At 34.5% G+C, this 21,332-nt stretch overlaps 1 protein-coding gene across 1 annotated transcript in view; it reads left to right on the top strand.

Annotated features, from left to right (window-relative positions):
• Window positions 1-1,976: 1,976 nt before the first annotated feature.
• WNT4 (Wnt family member 4) overlaps window positions 1,977-21,332 on the top strand; it is a 118,550-nt gene continuing 99,194 nt past the window's right edge. The window contains exon 1 of the mRNA XM_053690576.1: window positions 1,977-2,446. Coding sequence (XP_053546551.1) covers window positions 2,370-2,446 — 77 coding nt within the window. The 5' untranslated portion in view covers window positions 1,977-2,369. The remainder of the gene's footprint in view (window positions 2,447-21,332) is intronic.

The following is a 21,332-nucleotide window of genomic DNA, read 5'->3' as shown; positions in this document are numbered from 1 at the left end:
CAGTTTTATTACCTTATCTCTATAACCCATTTAACCCATTGGGAGTGTAATTTCTTCTACTGGCTGTGTTAACACAGCTTGGCCTTGAGGCTGAATACTTTCAGAGTGGGTGGGGATACCACAGGTTAAATAAACTATTTCAAATGCCAATATAAGGGTAATGGAAATACTTGTAAACAATTTAATACACTCCAGCAGGTTAAGTGAATCATTGGGGACAAATTAAAGGAGAGACATTTTTTGAGTAACTGTCCCTTTAAAACAATGATCATATGGATGTTTTTCTTTTCTTTAAAAATACAAAACCCCTTGATCCTCCATTAATAAATTTGGAAAATAAATTATTTGTCCAATGAAATATGTGATAAGAAACAGTAAAACATAAAAAGAAAAGAAAGACCTTACATCACAAATGTTCCTTGGTACTTGAAATAATCATTTGATTGTTAAACTAATACTGCAGTGCATGATATTATATATATATATATATATATATATATATATATATATATATATATATATATATACACAAGAGGAAGGGGAGTGTGTCCCTGAAACGTCACGCTTGATTAAAGGATTACTTTCTGTTATAATTTTTAAGCTAAACAACTAACATATTAAAGTTAATAAACATTAATTAAAACCTACTGACCTATATTTTCTCCAAAACAAAGTTTCATAACGTTCTAAAAGTTATATCTTTTATTCGCCGATGATGTCACGTTATCCTGCCCACTATTTTCAGCACTGCATGTTCAGAATACTTAAACCAATAACTTTGTGTTTAAAGCGCCATTTTGAAACCTAGGTATTGTAAACGGATTGGTACAGAGCAAAGGATACCCACGGAGTGGGTTTGGAAAACAATTAAATTTGCAGACAAGATTTCTGATATACGGTAGAGATATGTTAATGAAATGCTATTGATAAAAAGCGTATTTGGGGTAGTTAGTTAGTAACAGGCATAGAAAATATTTACTTACAGTGGCCCTTTAAATAAACTTTTGATGAAAAGACCAGTGAGTGCCTTCCTTCATCTTGTATACTTACCTGCTGGCACCCTGGCACTTTGAAAGTGAGAGTGCTCTCTATTGCATTTTATATATATATATATATATATATATATATATATATATATATATTATTTTTATTATTATTTTTGTTTGTTTGTTTGTATTTAATATTTATAAAATAAATCATCTTTTTTAATAGCCATTCGTTCATCCATCATTTTAAAAAAGAACAGCAATCCTAGGGACCTCATATATGGATACAACAGAATAAAGATCACGAGTTCTTGAAAAGCTATGAAATGCAGCACCTAGATCTCTGAATAGGGTTCCCAGTAAAATATAAAACAACTTTAAAAATAAGAAAAACAAATATTTACACCTTTTGTATCGGCTACCCAACCTCTCCTAGACCTAGATACCCGGGTATACGGGTGTTAGGATTTAGCAATATTAGCAAGGGCTACATAACAATAACTTAACACAAAAAAAAGGATCCCAGCATTTAGTTGACCCCTCAGTAACAATTGAGTACTGCGGCTAATTCTCATTATACCGTGAAGCAGTTCTCTTTGGCAACCAAGAGGTTAATGATGCCCATCCACACGCAACATACAGCTGTTAGCTCGCAGAGGAAAGGGTTAAAATGAACGTGTGCGCGTAGTGTATCTAATAAAGTCCCTGGCTTGTCCCCAGTGCAGCCTGTGGAGAGTGACAGACAGTCCCCATATATACTGTGTCTCGGCTACCAGTGCCCCGAGCCTCAGCACACAGCTATGAATGAAACAAGCGTGGGACACAACGCCTATAAATTGGAGTGATTCCCATATCCCGCCCCAAGAGGTGTCCGTAACTTGTAACCCCGCCTGGGTAACACCATCCCGGGCCTGCCCTCTTCCCCCGCCCCTCTCCTGTTGTTCCATCCCGGGATTCCTTCAGCTGAGCTGACATTCTCCGTGTGAAGCAGGCAGGAGGCGCACTCAGCGGGCACTCTGCTCTAGCCGTGATACTGACTGAGAGCTGCTGTCAGCAGCTAGAGGGCGCTGTTCTGCCGTATGCCACCTGCGCCTCAACTCCCATAACCAAGGGGACACTCTGGTGACAGGGAGACCACCTACACCCAGCTGTCCCCTGGCTCCTTAATAACATTTCCCTAGTGACCTGCTCCTGCTGCACTTTAAATCTGGATACAACACCCCAGGAGCAACAGGGCACCTTATATCTGCCTCTGATCACACTTGGATGTTTTACTAATTTCCTATCACTGGACAGTAAGGGAGACTACTGAGGAGCTATTACAGGCAATTGTATTTTACTACTTTTATTTTCTTCTCCACATTTTGGATTCCCCCTATCAGGATGACCCCAGAATACTTCTTGAGGTCTTTGTTGATGATGATTTTAGCTGTCTTCTCTGCTAATGCTAGCAACTGGCTGTAAGTTGGAAGTTATATATACATATATATGTGTGTGATTCCTGTCATTGGCTATTATTATAAAGTAATAGGGACTCTAGTGTCACATCATCTTAATTCGGTGTGGTGTCACAAATTAGTGCTGATGTGAAAATATATAAAGTGGGAAAAACTGTTTTACAGAAAGTAGCATTCATTGCAAAGTTTAAATATACATCCCCTTTTTTATGTAATGCTAAATTTATATTGCATTTTATTTTTATAATTTATATATATATATATGTTGCACTTGATAAGATGGTGTCACTTGCTTTAAAAAAAATGCTCAGAGGTGTCACAAGGAAAACATTTGAGATCCACTGGTATAGAGTGTTATGGACTGTAACATGCAACCTGCTTATATAGCCTGTGTACAAGCCCTGGGCATGTCATCCCAGGCAGCTCTGTACAATGCTAGGCATGAGAGTTCCTGAGTACTTAGGAAGTTGGAAGCGTGCTAGGATTATTTTTGTTGAAGTGTGGTAAACGAAATCCTGCACTGGGAAAGTGATCCACTAGTCAGATCCACAGCTCTATTTACAAAGAATCTCAATTCCCTATAAATATTATCCCAATCATACATTTCAATTTCTTCATCCCATTCTCAAGATGTATTTCTTAAATGCTTTGTACAACAGGTGTTTTATCACAAAGACTTAGTTTTTTTTTCTTCTTTTTTGCTTTGTACTGGAACACACAAGTGAAAGTTTGCAAATGAAAAACTCAATTAAACCTTGCTATTTATGTCACATTATTTATAACACATTTCTAATAATTGATAAAAAAATGTTTTATTGGTGAGATATTAAACCAAGCACATAGATATATTTTACTACATAAGTCATTTTATAAATAGCATCTCAAAGCCTTTTTTTCAAAGGAATTATAAAAATAAATGTGGTATTTTTTCATTATTACCTAAGTTTTTTATATAACAAAGCACACTTAAAGATATGTTAATATGTGTGGCTATTAATGGACGTTTCCAATTTCTTACTATGTAAGGCAAATTGCCTATCTTTGCTATGTATCCTAGCATGTGAACTCACTGAAAATACATCTAGAGATACTATTATTTAACCAACATGCAGTCATTTCCATAGTTGTCTGTGATTTATGTCTAGCAACTAGTGAATTTTGCAGGGGTATAATTTCAACTTTTCTTTCTAATTTCATTCGTAATTGGTCTGTTTAGAAAGTAAATTATGTGTAATGACTGAGACACAATACCAGTTTAATCCAGATGAAGTAAAAAGTCATGACAGTTAATCTTTGGTTATTAAGTTGAGGATTGAGGAGTCGCATGTAGAAACTTGCCCTTACTATTGGGGGTGAGTACATTGGTATGTTTATATAATTCTATTATTATTAATAATAATAATAATAATAAACAATAATATCCCAAGATAGAAAATTTATTTAGAATTTCCTAATTCTAGTAACTTAATTGTCCCCTAGCACATGACCCCTAGTGGCAAAATAAGAGGCACTTACCTTAAAAAAAACCACCATTACTCAGATTGTAAACGTATTGCAGTATCTCTACATGGATATATACATTACAGTAAAACATTTATAGTATCCTGCTACACATTGATACATTTAAACTGAAACATTGATCATTTAAAGCATATTTCAATGACAAAATGTATTTTATTGAAATAAATATTGTTAGATTAAAATGTCATTCGTATATCCATTTTAAATATATTAGTTATATATTTAGCTTATACATATAAACATATACATATAAATTAAGTGTAATTCAGGATTAATACAGTATTTGAAATATTCAATAGATGAGATTAAAACAGGGAAGTAGCTTTCTTGCAAATAAAGATTTTTTGACTATCTAATCTATCTATCTATCTATCTATCATCTATCTATCTATCTATCTATCTATCTATCTATCTATCTATCTATCTGCATATCTGTCTATTTGTGTATTTACTTAATACTTTGTATCCATAGTTTATCCATTAAACAATCCAAAAATATAATTATGCATTAGTTTCATTCTTCAAAACATTTTTTATCAGAATTATATGCATAATTTATTTTTCTATTTTGTTTAACCAAAGAACAACACAGTGTGTGTGTGTGTGTGTGTGTTTGTGTGTGTGTATATAGAAACTTCTCAAAAAAGAAGAGGCACTCACAGGTCTTAATTAACAGAAAATAGTTTTATTAGTTCATAGGTTCAGTCAATGTTTCGGTCTTCACAGGGACCTTTGTCAAGACTGTTCTCAGAAAGCATCAGTGTCAAGCGGTTTCTACCTATTTACCATAGAGTGCACCCAGGCAAATACCACTAACAGTGAGTGCTTGGATCCCACAACTAGTATATATATATATATATACATACATTATCACCAAAGTTATAGTTTTGAATAATATGCATAGAACAAGAAGTTTCTGCAATATACTACACTATATACAGAAAATGTACTTGTATCATCCCTACATTGTCCTTGGACTGAGATCTTTGCTGACAAGGTTATTGCAATGCAAGTTTAGTCCAGAAGTATTCCACTTGTTTTGTTGTTTTTCCCCCCTTCTAGAGTCAGCCATATACCTCACTTGGAAAAAGCAATAGTGTTTCCTACAAAGTAACAGTTTCACAAAACATTGGAAATGATTAACAAATGAAATTCAGTTATTTGTGAAGTTTGGCCTCATTAGTAATTGCGTGGTGGTCTTGTATGTCTAAACTGCTTTTGCATTCTACTCCAATTAGAATTCTGCAGAAGGGAACTTGTGTGATCCAGTGTTAGATGTAATATAAGATCATCATGTGTTTTTCTGACTGGAACACAAACTGTGTTGTCAGCTCCACAAATTCTTATTAAATCACTGAGAGTTTAAAATATTTATTATTATAAACAGAGTGATTGTTGCAAAATCAATGAAGCAAACCGACTAGGAATAACTGCCAAAATGAACAGATTTATGTTAAAACAAAAGTTAACATTCAGATGTCTGTTAAAAAATAATATATATATATATATATATATATATATATATATATATATATATATATATATGTATACAAAAAGTCTGATAGGTTTAATACTCATACCCAATGTGCTTTTTTTATAGTGACATTTAAGGGCTATGTAGAAAATATAACAGAACTTTGCAAATTATTATAATTATCACAATTTGGAGTGGTGTAAATTTGCCAGTATAGGAAAATATGGAGATTAATATTTGCCTGTTATACTTTTTTAACATTTTATTTTACATTCTATATTCACTGTTTCTGTCTTTTTAAATGATATTTTCTTAAGAATATGATACACACTGAATTGCTCTTTATAGCGTATTTAAATAGATGACAAATCATTACAAGTGAATATTTAATCCCATAATGCTGTGTGAAAAAATAGTTCATTTGTTGATTCATTGCATATAAATGTTTTTTTTGAGTAATGTTTGAAGTTACAGGTCCATACAGAAGTTGATATTATAGACCTTATTGTGTCATTGTTTGATTACAGCATATTGCTTGTATTTATGTTTTAATTGTAGTTTTTATTGTCACAATGTTTTAAGTAGCTACTACAGAATAGTAATTTATAGTGCATTTAAATAGGTCACAAGTGAAGAAAAATATTACAAAAGTGACACATATTCATATATTTATAATAAGGTTTACTCTTTAATAGCAATATAATAAAACATTTGTGTTCATATATATTTGTTTTATTGTAATACAAGGCATTATTTTGGTTTGTTTGCATATGTGCAAATTATATCTATGACTGTTAGTCTGAGATGTCTACAAGTCAGAATGAGAGATGCACTATGGGAGCTAGTTCATGTATCATAAATGTCATGACAGATACTGTCGTCACAATCCAAATAAGAGCGAGAGGGACTTTAGCCGATAGCTGTGTCATGCTTCTTTACTAGTCACTGAAATCTCAGTGGGAAATAAAGGCCCTTGTCTGGTTAATGGTGAACTGATTGCCACTCTATTACAAATAGGACAGCATTTTTACCAGTTCACAATGTTTTTCCTTAAGATATTTTCTATTTGAAATTTTGATTTGATTGGTTTACATTCTACATAAGAAAATACATTTTTAGCAATGCCTGAAATATCATACTTGATCCTCAAATGCAGAAATAAAATAACAAAAAAACACTGCTTGAGTGTTCATAGCGGAAACATTTTTTGGGGGGTATGGGCTGTTTTTAAAACAAAGCCTGTTTTCAGTCTACTATATTCTTTTTTTTACCCCCACAGTACAATGTGAACTAAAGCAAACCCCAAACTGCATTAAACAAGGGTAAGCAGAAATAGTTTTGTTTTCTTAACTTACCTATATGATACAATACCTAATATGACTTATTTTCATGTCAAGCTTTTTAATATAGTTGTGTGAGTAAATATTTGTTACTACATATTGCTATTGGCACAGAACATTGGATATCTAGTAACATGTCAAAATATAATGGGCATAAAAGTACTTTTATATAGTTAGATAGATTGATTGAATGATAAATGATAGATAGATGGATAGATAGATGGATAGATAGATAGATGAAAGGTAGATGGATAGAAAGATGATAGATGGATTGATTGATAGATGATACATAGATTGATAGATAGATATTGCATATGAGTTGTCTGTTAGGGTGTTGTATACATATGTAATCCAAATATAACATGAAAAAAATAATACACACACTCTGGAGTTGTAACAGTAATGTTATGTTATTTATTTACATAGCTTAACGGGACAGTAAACACATTTAGATTTGTAAATAAAATGTATAGTGGTGCATAATGAATCGACTTTGCAATATATATTCATTATTTATTTTCCCCCTTTTCATATAATTTACTACTGAAAATGGAGTAATTTGTAATTCTCAAACTTGAAACTCACCCTGCTGACCTCTCAAGGCTAAAACTGCTACATATATGTCATTAATTGTCTTCGTCAGATAACAACAACTGCAAAACAATGCATTTTTGCATTTTATATTAACTTTATGACAGTGGCGATCCCTGTTGTCTGGGGATTAAAGTTAAAGATGATAATTTGTTTTAAAAAACGTGAAAACTTGGCTAATATGTTATTCCTTTGCAACACAACAGAATTGTCTTGTAATTAAAAGGTGTTTATTGTCTCTTTAATATATGGATTTTACATAAGGTGAAATTTTCTAATTCTATGAAATCTAATGGTGAGCTCTTTCTATTTAGCACATTAATAGACTTACCAGCAAAATAGGGCTACACATTTTTGGAATGTAGTGCCTTGGCACTCATTGTGTGCAGCTTTTAAGAGTTTAAAGTACAATTAAGTGCATTTATGGGGACGGTGATCAGTAAAATGGTTAAGTTTTAGTGTAAGTTAAAATATTTTATGTGCTCAACATTGTCAAGGTCAAAAACTTACTTTGTATGCTAATCATTCCAGTTTTACTCTGACTTGAACTTTTCAGATGAGTTTAAATGACAACCATCTGGGTTGTTTTTTTGTTTTTTTTTAAAGAAAAGAAAAAAGCTTTTAATGTATTTCATGTGTCAACTGAAACAGTATAATTGTCCCCCTAAGTAATATTGTTATATCAGTTAAAGTATTCTAGAGTAAAAAAAAAGTGTTTGCTGTGTAAATAGCTAGATAAGGAACTTGAAGTAAATTCAGTTTAAAGTAATGAGTGAATTAGCAGTCTAATAATACAAAAAGTGTTCATATTTCTGATTCAGGCCTTCCATTATATAATTTAAAGGGACACTAAACCCAAAATATTTATTTCATGATTCAGGTAGATAATACAATTTTAAACAATTCAATTTACTTCTATTAACTAATTTGCTTCATTCCTTAGATATCCTTTGCTGAAGACATAGCAATGCACATGGGTGAGCCAATCACACGAGGCATCTATGTTCAGCCACCTTTGCTTTTCAGCAAAGGATAACAAGAGAACGAAGCAAAATAGCTAATAGAAGTAAATTAGAAAGTTGTTTAAAATTGCATGCTCTATCTGAATCATGAAAGAAAAAATGTGGGTTTCATGTCCCTTTAAGCAACAACTTGTATTTTGGTTTATTTTTTATTTATTTTTTAAAGAAAAAAGAGCCCAATCTGAGATGCCAGTGTTACAGTATTCTAAGCTTGTATTTGTGGCGCATACACCCACATAAGCCCCAGAATACTCTCCGCTGCTATGTCCCCTAAATATTTGATATATTAGTGCAATTACATGGAAAGTATGAAGACTGTAAATAAATGTCTAAATAAGAGCATGTTCAACAGCCACTTTTGGCAACTTTTATTTTTATTATTATTTTAAGTTATTTGTAGATTGTCAACAGATTCCGCAGTGCTATAAACATGGGTCTAATATGTAAGGTGACAATTGTGGGAGATAAAGGGATATAGGGCTTTGCAAAGAGTTGCACTGTTGTAAATCAGCTCTCATAAAGGTGATATACAAAACAGCTGGGCTCGTAGGGTTGCATGCTAAGGGGGTTCAAGAGGATGACAAAGGAAGAGAGGAACTAAGATAATAAAATGTTAGGGTATATTGTATGCATCCCTGAAGAGTCTTTAAGGAGCGTTTGAAACTTTGAAAACTAAAGGAGAGTCTTGTGGAACGAGGCAGAGAGTTCCACAAGATAGGGGACAATCCGGAGAAGTCCTGTAGATGGGAATATGAGGAGGTAACAAGAGAGGAGGAGAGAAGGAGGACATAAGCAGAGCGAAGGAGATGTGAGGTAGAGTATCTAGAGACATAGAGGCCCATTTATCAAGCTCCATATAGAGCTTGTTGGCCCGTGTTTCTGGCGAGTCTTCAGACTCGCCAGAAACAGCAGTTATGAAGCAGCGGTCTAAAGACTGCTGCTCCATAACCCTGTCCGCCTGCTCTGAGCAGGCGGACAGAAATCGCCATAATTCAACCCAATCGAGTACGATTGAGTTGATTGACACCCCCCTGCTGGCGGCCGATTGGTCGTGAGTCTGCAGGGGGCGGGGTTGCACCAGCAGCTCTTGTGAGGTCTTGCGGACCTGATCTGCACTGTCAGATCAGGTCCGCAAGACCTTTGATACATAGGCCTCAAGGTCTGAGATATAGGAGGGAACAGTGTTATTGAGAGCTTTGAAGGTCAGAGTCAGGATTTTGTGTTTTATTCTGGAGGTTAGAGGAAGTCAGTGAAGGGATTGGCAGAGAGGCGCAGCAGATGAGGAGCGATGTGTAAGGAAGGTGTGAATTCAGCTTACTTTAGATTTATCAAAAAGCTTACAACAGTAACCTATGTCTTTTATGATGGGTGAGGGACAAATTCCGGGTTATAGTAAGTTATTTTTACCCTTGGTCACTGAATCTCAACCAGGATGTTGGGACATGATGGGTATTGTAGCCTTTACATATGGGTGCCAGATATGCTGGGGTGTTGAGTTTTGACAATAATGTCAAAATTAAAATTAAAAAGACAGTCTAGTCAATAATAAACTTTCATGATTCAGGCGTGTCATTTTAAAGAACTTTCCCTTTTACTTTTATCATCAATTTTGCTTTGTTCTCTTGGTATTCTTAGTTTAAAGCTAAACCTAGGTAGGCTCATATGCTAACTTCTTACACCTTGAAGGCCGCCTCTTATCTGAATGCATTTTGGCATTTTTCCACAACTAGAGGGCGTAAGTTCATGTGTGCGATATAGATAACATTCTGCTCGTGCATGTGGAGTTATCTAGGAGTCAGCACTGGTTGACTTAAATGCAAGTCTGTCAAAAGAACTGAATTAAGGGGGCAGTCTGCAGAGGCTTAGATATAAGGTAATCACAGAGGTAAAAAGTATATTAATATAACTGTTGGTTATGCAAAACTGGGCAATGGGTAATAAAGGGATTATCTATCTTTTTAAACAATAACAATTCAGATGTAGACCATCCCTTTAATGGATTGGATAGTTTATGACATTTTAAACAGCTTTCCAATTTACTTCTGTTAGCAATTTCACTTAGTTCTCTTGGTATCCATTGTTCAGGAGCATGCACATGTCTTTAGCCATCTGGAAACAATGTTTGAAACAAAGTCTATAGCAATGTTATATATTATTGCAGATACTCCTGACATAGACTACTATTTAACAAAGGATATCAAGAGAACAAAGCAAATTTGATTAAAGAAACTGGAAAGTTGTCCTGCATCTGAATTATGAACGTTTAAATTTTATTTTAATGTCCCTTTAAGTTAAAAAAAAAAAAACTCAATATTTCTCAAAATAGCTTTAAAATCATCTAAATTTGACAGGTGTTTAGTGATGTAAATTTTGTAATGTATATATTTCTCAGTTCATGGAATTTTTATTTTATGTCATTATAAAGTACTAAAGGAAGCATTGGCGACTCACAAGCAAATACAAATAAATCAGATATGTCAGATGATATAATGAATATCCCAAAAGAGAAACTGTTTAGAAACCACTGTCAGGGTAAGCAACCATATCTTGCTGACCTATGATATGATGCAAAGAAATCCCTACTCTTTGTCTTATTATGGATAGTGACAGGATTATTTTAAAGTGTTATATTTGTCATCTATAAAGAATCAGGAATCATTAGGATCAGAATAATTAAAACAAATGTGATATGGCTGGATATATAATACCCCAAGGGAAAAAGTTATAAACCACAAGGATTAGAAAAGATAAACTCAATTTAATATAACAGTGGACTCTAGAAATCCTAATTTTATGTATAAGAATCCAAAAAATGTTGAAGCTAGAACAAAACAATTAAAAAGCCATGGCTACCAATTCCCTCTGAATTTTAAAACCTTGCATGGTGGAACATCTGGTGAGCCACCTATTTTTTAAGGAGTTCTTTTAAAAAAAATCATAAGGGATAGAGTTGCAATATTCAAATTCCATCACATGACCTTAGAGGAAAAGTCTAGTCAAAATTAAACTTTCATGATTCAGATAGAGCATGCAATTTTAAGCAACTTTCTAATTTACTCCTATCATCAATTTTTCTTTGTTGTCTTGGTATCTTTATTTGAATGTAAGCTTAGGAGCCAGCCCATTTTTGGTTCAGCACCTAGGTAGCGCTGATTGGTGGCTACATTTAGACACCAATCAGAAAGTGCTACCCAGGTTCGGAACCAAAAATGGGTCAGCTCCTATACTTACATTCTTGCTTTTTCAAATAAAGATACTAAGAGAACAAAGAAAAAATGATAATAGGAGTAAAATAGAAAGTTGCTTACAGTTGCATGATTTATCTGAATTATTAAAGTTTAATTTTGACTAGACTATTCCTTTAACCCCTTAACTGCCAGAGAGGGCTGTAATATCTTGTTTTATAACCATCTATGGCAGGCAAATGTTTAAAAATAAAATAAACAAAAGATTCATCCCCATAAAATAATTAATTGTGCAGGATTTAGAACATTGACCCCACAACATTCTAAAAAGAGATTGCTTCACTAGTGTAAGAGTTTATTTATAGCTGTACTTAATTGACCACAACAAAGGCTAAACAATAAATAAAAGGCTTCCTGGACTGCAAAACAATGCTAATTATTAATGGTTATAAAATGCTGATTTTATGTGCAAATCTTTTGTAATGCAGTACTTAATATCAAATCCACTCACTGCTTTATATTAGAATTTGCATAGACTTTGCTTTCCTTGCTCTCACACTGCAACAAGAAGCAATAGAAGATGAGCAATGTGTTTACTCACATGTGTTTAAAGAGACAGGCAACTAATTTTTTTTTCATGATTTTAATACTATTAAAAACAGGGCCACTTTCATTCATCAAAGTTTACAAAGCAGCCGTTTTAATTAAAAAAATTACCTTTTTTTTCTTTTCACAGCCAGAGCAGCTTCCCCCTCCTGGAAATCCTCTCTTCACACATCAGCAATGACTAATCCGGCTTCCTCCAATCACAGCATGGCATCAGGCAATGACTACCCTGGGGGGAAAGCCATGATTGGAGGAAGCCGGATTTAGTCATTGCTGACGTGTGAAGAGAGGATTTCCAGGAGGGGGAAGCTGCTCTGGATGTGAAAAGAAAAAAAGGTAAGTTTTTAATCAAAACGGCTGCTTTGTAAACTTTGATGAATGAAAGTGCCCCTGTTTTTAATAGTAATTTTAAAAAACGGGCTTTCATTCACCAAAGTTTACCTTTACTTTAAACAACTTTCTAATTTATTTCTATGATCACATTTGTTTCATTCTCTTGTTATTCTTTGTTAAAGGATCAGCAATATATTACAGGGAGTGAGATGAACACATTGGGTAAGTAAATGACAAGGAGCATATATGTGCAGCCACCAATAAGCAACCAGCTTCCAGTAGTGCAATGAATAAAATAAAAAAGACTAATGAATCGAAATATTGTACATATTTTATTCATACAAATGATCTTCATTCACAACTTTCTGCAAAGTTCATAAACTTTATTTCTCATTTAAAGGGACATGATACCCAAAAGTTGAAGAACATGAAAGACAGCAAGCTGCACATTAATAAATAGGCCCATCTGACTTTAAGCAGCCAGTCAGGATGCTTGTCCCAGGACAAGCTAGGGAGTGTGTATCTGTCATGTGCAGACACAGTCATGTTATTTTCCTATTCAGTTTAAGTAAGTACTATGAATTCTCATGAGATTTTACTGAAATCTCATGGGATCACAGCAAAGACAAAGCATTTCCTCAGCACTGCTGATTGGTAATTGTTTTCTTCTTCCATTTTTTTTTCTTCTTCAACTTGTTGCTGGAAAGCAGCTGAAGTATAACTGTTTACACAGCACTTACTCTGGTGAGCTGAAGAAAGTTTGAGGTAAAATATCTTCCTTTTTTACATAGAGATGTTCAGGTGATATTTTCTTGTCAGCTTTTTACAGTTATGCTGCATCACTTTCAAGTGATTTAGCATATGAATATTATGTCCCTTTAAAGGCACAGTGAGAAAAAATACATTAAACTGTCAGATACACCAACATTGCTAATACACCAACTAAATAAAAGCACAAGAAACCAATAATAAATTCTGGAAAAATACAAATGTTCTAAAAACAGATACATAAATGAGCCTGTAAAACTGTAAAACAAGTTTTGGCAAATAAAGGAGATCCCTTAAAACAAGGGAGGGGTGTCAATCCTAATTGCTGCTCCTAGGTATGCTTTTCAACAAAGGATACCATTAGAACTAAGCAAATGAAATAATTGAAGTGTATTAGAAAGTTGTTTAAAATGTCATGCTATTCTGTATCTTGAAAGTTTATGGACTTTACTGTCCCTTTAAGACAATGTTCATTTCAATAGTTTTGATTTTCACCTCAAATTACTTCTTTTATTGAAACATTGTTACAAATATAGATGGGCTCTTTTAATGACATATTGCAGTTTATATAGTCCTTTATGGTTCTATTGACTGTAATAACTATGTAACCTTTGCTCTTGTGGTTCATAGTTTTGAGGAAATCACTCAATTTCAGACTTATTTTTACATAGTTGGGGTATTGTATCCTATGTGTAAACCATTGTGGTTTTACAAAGCCATTAGGTTTCACTAACATACATTTTTGTGTTTTAGTTCCAGAAGTAAATATCAAGTACAGATGTAAAATTTTGTATGGAAGTTAAAGTGAATGTAAATTTAATGCTATTTCTTCATCCCTACCAATTCCCAAACAACTCTTTAGTTAAACCGCAATATTATTTTTCATAAAAATTAATTATTTTATATTATATTTTACACTGGAGTTAGCTCCATTTCTCTGTCAAACTCCTCCCATTCTGTACTTGCTGTATTCCTACTGCATTGCGTATAGAGCAGTCCCGCCCACTCTATTACGTAGTTCTGAAGCGCGTTCACGATCACTACTCTATTTGCACATGCGTTTAAACATTTCTGGATAATATGCGCATGCGTTTGTTGATCCATTCTGAATCACTATCAGCACTGTGATTTACATCGCGCATGAGTGTTTTCGCCGTATCTAACAACATAATAACATTTCCATTCATTGAATACTTTGCCAGCAAGCGAAAGCAAAATAGAATTGACAATCTCAATATGCTAACAAGTGAGGAAATGTTTAGCGCATGCGCGAGTCGTGGACGCGCATTGCTTCTGAATCCGTCTATAGAATGGGAACGCATGCGCAGTGACATTGCGTGACGTTTAAAAAAAAGGGGTTGAATGCTCCGGGGGGGGGGGGGGGGGGGGAAGATTATTAGTTTATGGAACTGTCAATCACTAGAGAAATGAGGGACAAAATGGCGGGCGGAGGAAGCAAGAGAATTATCGTTAAATAACTTTATATCATGAATTTAGGTGCAATTCGAAAAAAAAAGATGAATTAAACTACCCTTTGTTTTTTGTGATACACAATATGAGGATGAGAGATACCCGTGAGTTTACATGCACTTTAAAGGGATATAAACCCCAAAATATTTCTTTCATTATTCAGGTAGAACATACCATTTTAAGTAACTTTACAATTTACTTCTATTATCAAATTGTCTTCATTCTTTTAGTATCCTTTGTTAAAGGAACAGCACTGCACTACTGAGAGGCATATACAGTATTTGCAGCCACCAATCAGCAATTAACTCCCAGTAATGCATTGCTGCTCCTGAGCCTTTTTTTTTTACACACTTATGCATCCATGCATTTATGAGTATTTACATATATATTGATGTATACTGTTATCCATTCTCTGTCTCCACTCATTTATGCTATTGTAATTTTATTACATTCACTGTAATTGATCAAAATTTGTCCTCTACAACATTATGTCTTGCACTTAGGAATGTTCTCACTTTATTCAAGGTCATTTGTGATATAATTTCCTTTGCAGGCTTGTGAGGGTTAATAAAGTGTTAATTATAGGACACTCCCCCTGTTTGTTCTTAACCTATTAAACGTCAGGGTTCCCCCTTTTTAAAGGCTGTAGGTTGCCTATAGTCCTTAGCTATGATTAAAGGGACACTGAACCCAAATTTTTTTCTTTTGGATTTAGATAGAGCATGACATTTTAAGCAACCTTCTAATTTACTCCTATTATCAAATTTTCTTTATTCTCTTGGTATCTTTATTTGAAATGCAAGAATGTAAGTATAGATGCCGGCCCATTTTTGGTGAACAACCTGGGTTGTCCTTGCTGATTGGTGGATAAATTCATCCAACAATAAAAAAGTGCTGTCCAGAGTACTGAACCAAAAAAAAAAAAAAAAAAAAAAAGCTTAGAAGCCTTTTTCAAATAAATATAGCAAGAGAACGGAGAAAAATTGATAATAGGAGTAAATTAGAAAGTTGCTTAAAAGTGCATGCTCTATCTGAATCATGAAAGAAAAAATGTGGGTTCAGTGTCCCTTTAAGGCTTGTTGAGCCGAAACATGATAGCTGCTTTTATGGACTGCTGTCGTAACTTTGATGCCTTGGAGTGCCTTCGCTTTCCTTTTTTACTTTTTTATTCTAATAAATGGAACTTTTTTTAAAACGTCAGTCTTTGTCAAACCTATCATCTTTGATGCTCTTGAGCCTACCCATGTATGTTTTCAACAAAGGATACTAAGAGAATGAAGCAAGCAAATTATATAATATAATTAAGTTAGAAAGTTGTTTAAAAATAAATGCTCTATCTAAATCATGAAATAAAAACTTTGGGTTTCATCTCTTTAAAGGGACATAACATTCAATATGTAATTCAGCATGATTTTTATGCTTTTAGTTACAGTAACCAGCTACATTTCTTATCTCCCTTGATCGTAGCCAATCAGGACTAACTCTAATTGGGTTTGTGCACTACGCTAAGCATCCAATTACATTTTTCTTTAATTTTTGTATATGAAATGTTAAAAATATTATTATTTAAATGAAAAAGGTAAAGTAAATGCTGTTAACTGCATTATTGTTTGCAAGTGGGTCTAATGCTTATTGGCTGGTAGGGACAACACATAAAGAAAAAGTTGGTTTTATTTAGCACATAAAATCTAGTGTTCAAAAAACAAACCACTGTAATATACTTTGAAATATTCTATTTTAGATGGAACAGAAAAAATTACCATATCCCTTTAAGAAACACCTTAATAATCTAAAAATGAAAAAACAGTTTGGACCTGATCAAATCCCAGCAATGCTGTTGAAGCTCAGTGCGCCGGCAATTGTTAAACCTGTCACAACCCTAATTAACGAATCCTTGGTGTCTGGATACATACCCAAACTTTGGAAGACGGCAAGAGTAGTGCCTATCCATAAAAGTGGTGAGATAACCTTGGTTTCTATCACCCAATATCATTGCTCCCAGTATTGTCAAAAATCTTAGAAAAATGTGTCCATACACAACTATGTGAGTATTACCAACAATCTAACTATTTGACCCCTGATCAATCAGGTTTTCGCCCAAATCACTCCACTACAACTGCCCTCCTAAAAGTTTGCAACGACATACAAACTGGCATGGAACAAGGAGACCTAACTGGAGCTATTTTCCTTGATTTTGCAAAGGCCTTTGAGCAGTAGAATGTCGTGGTTTACTGTGTCAAACTAAAAAACTCAGGTATTGGTGATAGTCCACTAACCTAGTTTCAATCATATATATCGATCACAATATGTCTCTATTTCTGACAGCAACTCCCTCCCTCTCCCAGTCACGTGTGGTGTTCCCCAAGGTTCCATTCACGGCCCCCTGCTATTCACATTATTTATAAATGATCTGCCAAATGTCTGCAAATCCTCAACTGTACACATGTACGGTACGCAGATGACACGGTAATCTATGCAAACAAATCCGATCTGCCGCAGCTTGAGGCAGTGCTCCAAGACCAGTTCACAGAGGTAGAAAAGTGGATCTCAAAAAACAAACTCTTCCTAAACACTGACAAAACTGTCACAATGATCTTTGGAATGGTACCTAAATTACACAAGCTACAAAATTCCCATCTACGCATCAAAACAAAATCAAATTGCACGCTGACCGCAGTCCACTCTTCAAATACTTGGGTATGTTGTTAGACCCCAATCTATCTTTTGGCCTCCCCATATAAAAACTTGTACCTAAACTAGGTGCCCTGTACAGAAACAAATCCTGCCTAAGCCCTACAGTAAAGGAAAAGATTGTACAGCAATGGTGCCAATAATTGATTATGGGGATGTAGTATATGCACCAGCACCGCAAACTCACCTTAATAAACTTAATACATTGTATAACTCGTTCTGCCGCTTTGTGCTACAATGTAACTACAGGACCCACCATTGTGACATGCTAAAAGAGCTAAACTGGCTGTCGCTGGAATCCAGACGCTACCTTCATCTTTCCATCCTTGTGTTTAAGAGCTTTTCTGGGAAGCTCCCACCCTACCTGAGCAGAATGCTCTCCCCGGCTGTTCCCACCTCCTATAACCTCCGATCCAGTACCAGCACATTATTTAGTTTGCCTTAATACAAAAAGAAAGCAGCTCGATCCTCCTTTTCCTACAGAGCGCCACAATTATGGATCGGCCTCCCGCACACTTTCAAACCTTCCCCAAGCCTAAAATCCTTTAAGAGATCCCTCTCTGCATATCTCAAAACAGAATGCACCTGTCATGGTTGATTATATATATCCTACCTGATCTACGTTGTATATATTATGTATTATTATTGTTTTTGTATTTTATTGTATCAATGCAATGTTTTGTGGACCCAGGACATACTTGAAAACAAGAGAAATCTCAATGTATCCTTCCTGGTAAAATATTTTATAAATAATAAAGAACCTAAGCTTCAGCCTCTCTAGACAATCACAGTTTTGACATTAAAAGCAAGCAAATAAATAACCAATGTGTATTGCAATGTTGTTTTATTTAAATTAATTAATTATGTAGAGTTCAATTTTAAATTTTGGTCCCTTTAATTTGCCTATTGTGTATTGTGATGCAAAAGATTATGTCACTGAATGTGTTTGCTCTTAAAGGGATATTGAAATTATTATTTGTTTTTTATTTATGCATCACTGCATTGCAAAATATCTGCACAAAAAATAAACATTTTAAAAGTATTTATTTTTGTAGTAAAATATGCAGTTTTGCAAGCCACCCCCAGAGGTACACTAGCACGATTTAAAAAAACCTCTGTAGCCATTTGGGGCAGATTTAAATGAGGTCCTGCACATATCAGCCAATCACCGAGCAGCATGTAGGAATCACATGGTTCTAAATTCCACACACTAACCTCTCTGGGTAGAAATCTCACCAGTTTGCAAAAGCACGATTTACAGTGTGAGAGCAGAGAAAAGCTCACTATTGTAAATGGAAAAAGCTATAATATCCCATACAATTAATCCTGATTCTAGAGCAAAACCTCACAAAATAAAAAAATAAAATAAATAAAAGTTTTTTTACAATAAATAAAGTTAGAAAAAAAATGCATAATTATCAATTTTACATTATAATGCATATAAATGTCACATTACCCATAGCCCCAGCTCAAATGGGTAAATAATTAAATTACAAGTTTTGCTATTACTTTGGAACTGAATAGGTTAATTTCTTACATGTAACTTGTGATTGTCATTTCACACTATACAAAGGTAGCAATGCAAATACGTGTAATTTAAAGAGCTAGAAATTGTGTTAGCGGTTTCCATTTGCTTAACTGGAAACTGATAGGTCTCTGGTAACTTATCAATGGGAAACATGATTTACTTGCTACTCTGATAACTTTAGTCAGAAGCATATTTCACTGATCCAAACAACTTTACATTCAGCTTGTAATACGAGCACACAGATGCTCACGGTATATATTAGAGATGTGCATGTTTCGTCATGATGAATGCATAATCGTGATAAAAATGAATATCCGAATTAATGCACCATAGAAAATGAAAGAAAACTAAAAAATACTAACGAAAATCACTAGTATTTGTTTCCTTTAATTTTTTTAAGGGTTTAATACTCTGGAGAGCGAGTTAACCCGTTCCTCTTCTTACCAGAACCCTGGCTGCTTAGCGTGCTCAGCTCCCAGGACCTGCACGTGCAGGTCCTGTCGAACCAAAAGCATTAAGCCTGCTGTTAGCGCAGCCGGAGATCTGGCAAGAAGAGAATCGGGTTGGCACGCTCTCCAGAACGTGTATTGCAGCTACAGGTGAACTTTTCACCGGTAGCATTACATATTTACGTTAATTTTATCGAAAATTAATGTAAATGTTTACTTAAAATTCAGTATTCGTTTAATTTTAAACAAGAGTGCAGCCAACATATATTTGGTACGAAAATTTCAGGGGACCAGATATTTATTGGCTGCACAAGTCTAGTATACATGCAATATTAATTTAATTAATTTGTGCTAGAAAACTTGCACAAAATAGCACTCCACTTGTAGTCTATACCTTCACGGGGAATGACATTTTGAGTTTAATGTCTAAAATAGTGAATAAAATAGCAAAGAAAACTAGGTACAAATAATCTTGATAAAGAAGTGTTCACTCCTGCATATTTTTTGAGCTTTCATAAAGGTTACATGCCAGCGACATGTCCCTGATTGACATATTTGTGGATCCTAGCTTTCAGCAGTGAAACAATGAAAATGATAGAGCATTTCATGGTGTGCTAAATGTAGCCTGTGTATGTCACCTTTGTGTAAGCGTGCACTTGTTTCAGTCCTGTGGGATTGTCACAGTTCTTTTGGTGGTTTACATTATCAAGTATACAGCTGGATTAGTGATTCAGCTCAGCAGTTAATAAGGCATCAGATTTTTCCATAGCTTATTTAAAACATGTTGAAACTCGTATAATAAGAAGCTATACAGACAAATTTATAGCATTGGGCTGAAATTACATAAGCAATAATACAACTGTGAAGAAAATGACAAAGGGGTGTTGTAGATTAAAGTAAGTACAAAGTAGGTTAAAATAAATATCCCAATTATATATATATATATATATATATATATATATGTGTGTGTGTGTGTGCTATGGAATTTTGTGGCGCTATACAAATAAATGATAATATATAATGTGTGTCTGTACACATGCTACTGTTTGCCTCCCAACTTGGATTGTTACAGGTTAAGAGGTATGCCCTGCCAGCAGCCCCTTGATGTTCCAGTTTTAAGGGACTGGTAGACCCCATGAATAAGTGTTCAGCATCTTCTCTTCAGTTGGGTGCACGCTATAGGGCTTTGCACTCACCCATACAACAGAATATATTCAAAGGAATAGCAACGCCACTTCTTCAAGCAGCAAATAAGGATATTTATTAGAACATCACCATAGAAATCATACCACAATGTTTCTGTCTAAATGATGTTGTATAACCCCACCCAGCCATGCCCATGTAGAACCCAGACTCGCCCATGAGCTACCTGTATCCTCACCCAGTAACAGGTAACCGCGCCCCTCCCATACACAGCCCCACCCACAAATTACATGTGGGCCAATGCCCACAAGCTTTTAGCCTCCCACATCCCAGAAATCATTAAACTAAAACATGTTCCATCAATTATATGAAGAAACAGCAATTTATTTATTTATTGCATTAAGCCCTTTAAAATGATTAAAATTAAATTGCTTAATGAAACCTTTATATGACTAAGGGCCTGATGTGCCGGCTTAAAGAGAAATATCACACCAGTTCTTAATCAATTATTGCGAAAAAGTAAGCTGACCCTGGTAGTTTCAGAGAGTGAGTAGCTTTCTCCCATAAAAAAAGTTATATTTAGGGTGGTCATATTGCTGCTTTAAAACAAAACACATGAAAAATACATATGAGCAGGGCTGTTTAAAGAAATGTTTTGAATAATGTTACATTATATGAACCCTGACATATGTATTTTTCATATGTGTCCTGTTTTATAGCAGCAATATGGCCACCCTAGTTATAATGTTCTCTGCCACAGAGAATTTC

The sequence above is a fragment of the Bombina bombina genome, chromosome 8 (assembly GCF_027579735.1).
Source record: "Bombina bombina isolate aBomBom1 chromosome 8, aBomBom1.pri, whole genome shotgun sequence".
NCBI lineage: Eukaryota > Metazoa > Chordata > Amphibia > Anura > Bombinatoridae > Bombina > Bombina bombina.
This window is presented reverse-complemented; position numbering and strand designations above follow the sequence as displayed.